Source organism: Alosa sapidissima, chromosome 21, assembly GCF_018492685.1.
Source record: "Alosa sapidissima isolate fAloSap1 chromosome 21, fAloSap1.pri, whole genome shotgun sequence".
NCBI lineage: Eukaryota > Metazoa > Chordata > Actinopteri > Clupeiformes > Clupeidae > Alosa > Alosa sapidissima.
This window is the reverse complement of record NC_055977.1, coordinates 262701-272500: the sequence shown is the minus strand read 5'-3', so window position 1 is coordinate 272500 and position 9800 is coordinate 262701. Positions and strand designations below refer to the sequence as shown.

The following is a 9800-nucleotide window of genomic DNA, read 5'->3' as shown; positions in this document are numbered from 1 at the left end:
ATCCTTGATTACTAGCAAGATAGTAACGAATTACGTTGCTCTATGGGAGCAAAACGGGACAGTTGGTCTGTATAAGTGGGAGTGTCACCTTACGTCACTAAATAAACTTTCTCCCTTAATAAGCAATAAGAAAAGATAAACATAATTGTGTTCACAGTATTATTGTCTATAATCATGTATGATACCAATGAATCATTCTTTAGGACATGATATGCATAATTTAATTAGTCATGTGAACCGAGCTAGCTAGCTTAAAATGCTATACAAGTGGATGGGAGTAGCTATGTCAATACAGCTATGCTCTAACAAGTGACTAGTAGTTGAATATCTTTCTTAAACTTAATATACTGTTGCAAATTCACTTGAGTATAAACTATCCACTTTAACTAATGTCAGTAATGTTATTCAGCTAGTTGTCATTTCAAAGAAATTACACTTCTCCGTTTAAAATGTTACCTTAGCTAAGAGGCTAGCTAGCATGCTAACAACCGGACAGTAACTGGCAGCAGCATGGTCTGGCTGGGGGGGGGGGGGGGGGGGGGGGGGGGGGGATGGGGATGGGGTGGGCTGGGCTGGGCTGGGGGAGTGGAGTGAAAGCAAAGCAGACTTACCCAGAATCTCGTCAAAGATTTTGTACAATCCTGGAACGAAGGTGATCTCTCGCGTGTTCATGCCGATCTCATCATCCAAAAACCCACATTTGCTGTCAAATCAAAAAGAAAGAAAGGCAAAGTCAGCACATAGTGTGAATGCATGCACACACATACACACACAGAAGATTATGGCTACATGTCATGTCATTGTATTTCATATATTTTGGAATTCATATAAAGATTATATATTTTGTTAATGATTTATAGTATTTTATGATGTGCGTAATTACTAGTAGGTAAGAATATTTAGTCATTTGAATACTTCATATTTTTTTTATCTATTACACTTAGGCATATCATTAATGTGTTGTGTAGGTCTAATTGAGTGCACATTTGTGGTGGCTAGTGCGTGCCTGTTACTTTAAGAAATACGTGAAAGTAATTAGCCTTCAGTCTAACAGTTTTAGGCTAGTTTAAAAATAGTTCTGCATAGTACGTAAGGGGTGTGTGTGTGTGTGTGTGTGTGTGTGTCTCACCTAAGTGACGGGCTCCACAGAGCCGATGTAGGTATCTGGACTTGTGTGTGTGTGTTTTGTAACAGTAAACAGAAGTCACGGTTCGGTTCATACCTCGGTTCGGACATCACGGTTCGGTACGAGTTCGGTACAATGGAGGGAAAAGCAAAACAAAAATGCAAAAAGCTATTTTTTTTTTTTTTATTGTGCATGTCTCAGGCTGTACCACCTAGTGTCATACAGTCTCTCCCCTAAGCTATCTGCAACAGCCTGAAGTGTGTAAGATGTGAACAGTACAATAAGTAAAAACTGAAAATAGGCCTACAGCATCTCTTATTTCTGAAAGTGCAAATTACATAGAATAATGATTTTTACAAATTCCACTTAAGCAAGGCCTTCAATATCCGTGTTTAGTTGTATATGGAAGGGTCTACAATGTGCCTCAATATTTTTCAGTGTGTGTACAGTAATAATCTACTAACTGTGAAAATATCACACTATTTTGCCTTCTTTTAAAAAAACGAAATTGCTCCTTTCATTTCATAAACAGACTACAACTAGAAGTCACGTGACATTTACCCTTTGACGTTAACTCACTGTAGCATGATTTGTTTATTAGCCTGGTTCGTGGTTAGCGTTGACACTTTCTTTTACTGTCTATGCACTTAACACTGCCAGCTCCTTGTGTGAGAAGTTACTAGTTACCCTAACATAAAAGGTAAATATAGCTGTGGGGGGCCAATGAGGGGGCCAAGCAGAATAGGCCGGAGTAGCCGCGGTGACAAGATAGAACTCAGTAGACACCCGGGATCAACAGGGCTGAGTATTGCCACCGTCTCCGCCAGCCAGCCCCCCCCCCCCCCCCCCCCCAACTAATCACTCTTGCCCGTCCCCACCCCGTCCTACCCTGCCCTGCCCTTGCACGCATGCATTAGAATTAACTGGATGGAACATGTTGTCATCAGTTTCACATCAAAAAATAAAAGATTCATAAAACACATCAGCAAATACAGATCAAAATGCAATATTGCTAATTGCAGCACCCACTACAGGTCAAAGGTCACCACATTTTTTGAGCGTCCCTCCTAATGGGGTCATGAATCTATGTTGTAAGTTTGGTTATGACATATGGCAGGGTTGCTGAGATATGAGCTCACTTTCTGTTTGGCGGCTTTGCCGCAAATTTCGATTGGCTGTTACAGCCGAATGCTTCTGTCAATTGTTCCAGAAAGCAATGCACTGATAAGGCATCGGCTGAAGATGGTCTCTGCCAATTTTGGTGAGGATCCGCTGAAATTTGTGACCTGCGAAAACTTGTATGTGTTTTTGATTAAATCCAATATGGCGGCCGAATCAATTACGATGACATCACAAATTGGCTTGGGTCGGCCTAAGGACCTCAAACAGTATTACCAGACACCACTAGTGCATTTTAATTCTAAGCACAACAGCAGCTACAGGCCAAAAGGCATGTTTCTTAATTACAGCGCCACCTTGAGGTCAAAGGTCACCAGATTTCTTGAGCGTCCCCCTGATTGGGTCCTGAGTCCATGCACCAAGTTTGGCTTTGATACATGCAAGGGTTGCTGAGATAAGAGCTCACTTCCTGTTTGGCGGCTTCGCCGCAAACTTCGATTGGCTGTTACGCGCGAATGGTTTTAGTTCCGAAGACAAAAAGCAATACATTAATGAGTCATGGTCTGTAGATGATATCTCTGAAATTTGGTGTCGATCGGACAAAATTGAGGTACTCCCACCCTTAAAATGGCGGAAAATCCATCATGGCGGAAAATGACGTCATAGGGTGCGTTGAACTCGGCTTGGTCCAAGGATTCCAAAGATACCTCACCCCACACTCACAATCTGGTAAACAGGTCAGAAGTTACGTGCGTTGACGCAAGTCCAACTTTGGCCTGTTGGTGGCGCTAGAGCGCGGGAGGTGCCGACATGAAACTTGGTGACATGAATCATTGGACTGTCTCCAATCAGTGTGCCAAATTTCAGAACTTTTTGCCAGACGGTTCTATGGGCTGCCATAGACTTCCATGGCGGAATAATAATAATAATAAGAAAACTAACAAACACAATGGGTGCCTTCGCAGCTTCGCTGCTTGGCCCCCAATAATAATAATAAGAAAAAATAGAAACACAATGGGTGCCTTCGCAGCTTCACTGCTTGGCCCCCAATTACCACGCGATTTACATAGCTTTCTGTCATTACGAAATCATTTTAACCCATAGGTTTTGGCCCTATTTGTATCCAAAGGCTGGTGAAGCGTAGGGGAAGTTTTTTTTTCCTCGTTTCAGTGATTGGTAGCCTAGGCTAGATCATGTGGGTGATGGCGTTGAATATGTGTAGCATGTTCGATATATTTCCACTCACATAACGTTAGCCAACAACTGCTGAACAACGCCGACAGTTTCGTCTTATCCACCACACTCTCGCCTGTACTACTGTAACTGAAGTTCTCAAACTTGCGATCTTAAAGAGACCACGGGTCCTCTAACTCTTGTGGGTCGCCACCACTCGCTTAGTGCTGCTATCTCTGACTGACTCGACTGACGACCTGACAAAAAAAATAACATAGGGGCCAATCAATCAGAGCTTCAGAGCTAAGGCGAGGCTACAGATTTGCGTTAGGTGTCGCTAAAGAACAGTAATTCTGCATTACATTAATTAATCCGCACGCCAGTTTTATGTAGCCTATTTTTATACCGTGTATTCTCCGTGTAAATTCATGCACCGAACCGTGACGCCCGTACCGTTTCGGTTCAATACGAATACATGTACCGTTACACCCCTAGTGTATCTGGGTGTGTATCTGGACATGTGTGTGTGTGTGTGTGTGTGTCTCACCTGCGTGACAGGCTCCACAGAGCCGATGTAGGTATCTGGACGGAGTAGGATGTGCTCCAGCTGGGTCTTCTTCTGGTACACGCGCTCCACGGACATCTTCTTGGACGCGTCCTTCTTGCTGCCCTTCTCTCCCGCGTCCTTCTTGCCACCCGCGTCCTTCTTGCCACCCTCGCTCCGGGGCCCGTCGCCGTGCCCATTGGCTTCCTCCTTCTTGCTCGCGTTGTTCTTGTCAAACAGGGTCTGAGGACGGACACATGTGCACATGCGTGTTAGGGACCCTTCTGCATTTAGACACATGTGCACACGCGTGTTAGAGACACTTCTGCATTTAGACACATGTTGTACATGCATAGCCATGTTACAGAGACCACTCCATATACTGCGCAGACTTGTCCGTTTCAGTTACATGCACCGCCACCAAGGCCAACATACTGCCCATGCAGTGCACATCGCCACCAAGGCCAACATACTGCCCTTGGAGTGCACATCGCCACCCAGGCCAACATACTGCCCATGCAGTGCACATCGCCACCCAGGCCAACATACTGCCCATGCAGTGCACATCGCCACCAAGGCCAACATACTGCCCATGCAGTGCACAACTCCAAATTGTGTGTTTGTATATTGTGTATTTGTATCTGTGTTATCTGTGTGTTTGTATCTTTGAGCACACATGCCTATCAGTGTGTTTGTGTGTTGTGTATTTGTATCTGTGTTATGTGTGTGTTTGTATCTTTAAGCACACATGCCTATCGGTGTTAGGAACAAGCACTGATCAACGTTAAAGTGTAACTCTCGTCAAACTGCAACCTAGGGTCCTTGAAGAATTATGCCTTTAAACAGAAGTTTGACTCAGGTACATCCACAATCATGCAGACAGACAGACAGACAGACAGACAGACAGACAGACAGACAGACAGACAGACAGACAGACAGACAGAGAGAGAGAGAGAGAGAGAGAGAGAGAGAGAGAGAGAGAGAGAGAGAGAGAGAGAGAGAGAGAGAGAGAGACAAGTGTGGAAGGTGCACATAGCTCTACAATGAAAGAGCTATGAAATGAAATTATTATTATTTATTTTAATATGTTTTTGACAACGTGTGTTGCTAAGGGGCAGTTAAGGTGTGAGGTCTGTGTTGCTAAGGGGCCACCTAAGCTGTAAAGTGCTGCTGGAAACACTGATTGCAGTTGCAGACTTCCACTCCGTGTTGGGGAGTTCCACTCCGTGTTGGGGACCTCTCCCTCTCCTCCTGCCCACACTAAGCGCCGAGAGCCCTTAACTGGAGCCAGCTGTGACTCAGGATGGGACGGACGTCATGGAATGAAAGGTTTCAATTCAATGCCAGCACCTCTGGCTGAGCTGAGCGGTTGAGAAAGACACTGAAAACAAACGACCGCTGAGCAGAGTTAGGGAAACTGGACCGAACAACGACCGCCGAGCAGAGTTAGAGAAACTGGACAACGACCGCCGAGCAGAGTTAGGGAAACTGGACAACGACCGCCGAGCAGAGTTAGGGAAACTGGACCGAACAACGACCGCCGAGCAGAGTTAGGGAAACTGGACCGAACATGAACATTTTCAAAGACAGTTTATTTGGCTGCATGTTGTTACTGCACAAGTTACTAAGAAAGACTAAAGAAGCCTGATCACTTCACACAAAAGGTCTCAATGAATCACCAATTTGTGAAAAACTAGTTTTGACTAGAGGTAATGTTGCAGTCATCAACACAATGTAAATTTATTTGTCAGTCAATGTTCACTACACAATTATTTTGATCAATACTACAACACAGTTAATTTGATCAATACTACAACACAGTTCTTTTGATCAAGTTTGTGGGCTCAGCATTATTCTGAACCCCAGTCTCTTTAAGAGTGCAGTGAGGACCTCTTGAACTACTGACTACTGTGGGTCAGCCTAGCGGACAGGTATGCTGGGGGTCAGCTTAGGGGATAGGTATACGTCCACATTAATGCAGTTTCTGATGCCAAACAACTACATCTGCCTTCCACATGGAGCAGGACATTAATTTATTACACGGCTCTTCATAATGCTCCATTCACTTGAAAGGGCCGCTATCAAGGAAAATGGGTTTTGTGCTTCTTATTCACATCTTTCATATCACTCAGCAAGTAATTGGTTTGCTTATTGCAATGGAAAGTCGACGTCTGCAAGTACGTTGCCACGCAACACCTGAAACTTCTATTTGTGTGGCGAACTATTTGTTTTCTCTGTGGAAGCTACTAGGGACATCGGTATCTGCAGATAAAAGCTTCATAACTTAATTATCGGCCCGACATCGGTATCTGCAGATAACAGCTTCATAACTTAATTATCGGCATCCGCCAACATGGACATTTCTGCCGATGTGCCTGGCCGATAAGGTGACCTGTTAATTATGCGCACACGAAGCAAATGTTTACGTTACTATGAGCGCCAACAACATACTTCAACATGTTGGCTGTGTGCCAGTATTTCCAAATTCCGGAAACTGATAACAAAATTGCTATTTGCAGTGCTTGTAAAGTACCAGTGATGCGAGGAGGGGTCAAACGATACTCTTTTAACGTTACCAATTTAATTACACATCTTAAGAGCCATCATCCTGAACTCTACAAAGCCCTAAGCCAGAAAAAAACGGCACCAGCTAAAACCATGACGACGCATTGCTAAGCTCTTGTTTACAATGCCAATCAGTTTCTAAAGTGTGTAACGTTAGATGCATTTCTGTTCATTTGAGAACAATGTGTCATATTGTCAACAACACAGTTCTTGGGGAACTGTCTTGTAGGCTACTGTTTAAGTATGACGCTTGTGTGTGAAAATATTAGTCTACTTAATAAATGTGCCATATTTGAAATAATTTAAATATTTTTCATGAGTGAATGTCTATTTCTAAAATGATACAGGATGAAATCAAAGTAAAGTTTTTAATGTCCCGTATTGACAGCAAGTAGCCTATTCAAGCGATGGTTCATGGCTTTGCACCATGACCCCGATCACGGAAGAAACGTTGACGCAGCGGTATAGTAGCAGATAATCAGGGAAGTCTTATTTAAATAAACTCCTGGTGCACTTACAAACTTTCTAATGCCTCGTTATTGGACTAAAGGTCATAGTTGTACTACTGCAGACGTTTCGTACCATTCAGGGCATTAGTGGGGTAATTTACGAGATAAAAGTTGGTTCCATCACGACTGCAGAACGTCATTCGTTTCTGACAGCGCAACTCGACCAGGGTTCGACCAAGCGAAAAAAAAAAAGGTTCTGGGAGGGTGTTTGGCTCGGGTCATGGTGCAAAGGACCCTAGGGTGAAATTACTCCGAACCATCGCTTTCAGGTGAGGCGAGTCAGGTGACCCCTAACTAAGGGGGTCAAAATCACAATTTGAACTAATGCAATTAGCTAATTGTAAAGTCTGTTATTAATTGTGCAGCTCGCATCTCTGTCACGATGGTTCATCTAGTCACATCTATGATTTTTATATTCATGTCATCTCCTTGGAGACAGACACTGAAGCTCACCAATCAGGAATGCTGTTCTTCTCATGCACTAGGCATGCCCACCAATCAGGAGCCAAGTTAAAGCGAAATTTGAAATATTTAACTGAAGCTTGGCTTTCAACAATTATATTGCAAATCAGATTGCAATCACAACATCTGTCAAAAAAAATTACAATTTTCCCCAAATCATCTGCCCCACCCCAAGACAATGCAGGAGTGGAGTCCATTCACACTCTACAATCTGAACTCACAGACGTGACCCACTAAAGCAAAATCCCTAAGATCCACCTTTAGTTTCAGGTAGGGTTCCATTCAGGTTACTTTTAACTCTATGGTGAACAAGACAAATGGCTGATTTGTTATGTTATCAGCAAATGTGCAAGTATTCCCAAACTCTTGGCAATTCATCATAGTCACCTTAGCACTGGAATGGGGCTGTACGACATTCCCTACGACATTCCCAACACCTTAGTGCTGTGGGGCTGTACGACATTCCCAACACCTTAGCACTGTACGACATTCCCAACACCTTAGCACTGTGGGGCTGTACAACATTCCCAACACCTTAGCACTGTGGGGCTGTACGACATTCCCAACACCTTAGTGCTGGAATGGGGCTGTACGACATTCCCATTGACACTGGGATCAACATTCTGTTTCAGGTAGGGTTTCCATTTTCATACAGTATCCAGCTTTTAAACTCCCTGAAAGAAGTCAGCCACATTCTATCAGGCTAATGGTATAACCTTTATACCAACTTGGGCCTTTAAACTTGGGCAATGCCTTCTCCACAGAGATGAGTGCACCAGCAACCAATGCCAAGATGCCACTCATAGGGTCTACAAAGGGACAGCTCATGCAGTAAGACCTAAAAGATGCCACTCATAGGGTCTACAGGGATAGATCATGCAATAAGACCCAAAAGATGCCCCATCAACTGAGTTTACACTACAGTTCGTTTGGAACTGTAAAGAGTCACTGGTTTATTGCAAATTGATCAAGGGGGACACAACTCATGTTTTGCCAAAGACTGTTTAACAAAGTTATTATCAATAGTCTAAGAGAGGCTACACTTGGCTGCACCTTTTTACTACAAGTTACTCAGGGGCCTAATCAGCGCTCACAAAAGATCTCCCATCATTTTGTGGAGACATATCATCAGCACAATGTCAATATATCGTTGAGTGTTGCCACGACAGTGTTCATTTGACCATGTTCGCAGGGGCTCCTCTCGTCAGAATACCGGTAGTAGCCTAAAGACCTCTTGAACTACCAACTTCAGATGATAAAGACGACCTCTCCATTGTGTCCGCCAACGTAATCCTCTTACACTACAAAGCAAGCAGTGAGACCCCAAGTCCTGCCTGACGTTTCCCGACCCTCATCAGCCTCTAGACCAGCTGGCACTATTGTTATGGCAGAATATGTTATACAGTCTATGGGCAGAATGCACGTTATGAAGTAAAACGATCTGAGGTGGCCAACACTACTGGTTTCGAAACTTGAGAAACTCACCTCTGCAACACTGAGTCCATATGCCTTTCTACAATCATGACTGTTTTAACCAAACAACATGAAGCAATTTCCCCAATATCCAGGCGTTATGTTATCCATTACTACAAGTAAGGTTAGCTGGCTAGCTAGCGATGTTTCTTCTACACAAAGAGAAGTTTTTGGAAGAACCCTGCCAGTGCACAAATGGCTCGCGCACAAACAAACCATGAGCACAAAATGTCGACCCCATCTCCCAGATATTTTCACGAATCCAACACGTTTGTATTTCACTGAGGAAACTAGTACGTCGCTGTAATTCGGTGTTGTTGCCTTCTCTCATATGTGGTCTTTAATTAAGAGTTAGCAAGCTAGCAGGCTAACATTGTTAGCTAGCAAGCTTGCTCCCACATGCTAACGTTAATGGTAATGGACATCCAGCTAGCACGTAACGTTAAGCTAACCAACCAAGACACATACACATTCTACTGGGATCCTACAAGGTTGTAAATGAGAATACATAGGTGTGACTGAAAAAATAATATTGATAAAGCAGAGGACAATTCTTCGTCTCCGACTGGAAAAGCACGTAAAAGCCTAAATTATCTACTTACCACCCAAGTCAAACCCCCGCTTCCTGCAGCTCCGTTGGACATATTCCTTTTGTGTTTCTCAAAATGATGGGTTTAAAAATCCTCCAAGGTCTTTGTGAAAATTGTCCATAAATTCATAGAACACATCAAAAGTGTGGCCCCATGTATACCATACTCAGTGTGGTATTATTATGAACTGAGCATGAATTTCTGACACTGAGAGAATTACATGAAGACAGTTTCCCCGT

The 9800-nt window shown here is 43.6% G+C and overlaps 1 protein-coding gene across 1 annotated transcript in view; it reads right to left on the bottom strand.

Moving 5' to 3' along the window:
• top2b (DNA topoisomerase II beta) overlaps positions 1 to 9633 on the bottom strand; it is a 67375-nt gene extending 57742 nt beyond the window's left edge. Inside the window, 4 exon segments of the mRNA XM_042075774.1 lie at positions 608 to 687; positions 689 to 703; positions 3966 to 4205; positions 9574 to 9633. Of these exon segments, the coding sequence (XP_041931708.1) occupies positions 608 to 687; positions 689 to 703; positions 3966 to 4205; positions 9574 to 9615 (377 nt within the window). The 5' untranslated portion in view covers positions 9616 to 9633.
• Between the last annotated feature and the right edge of the window lie 167 nt (positions 9634 to 9800).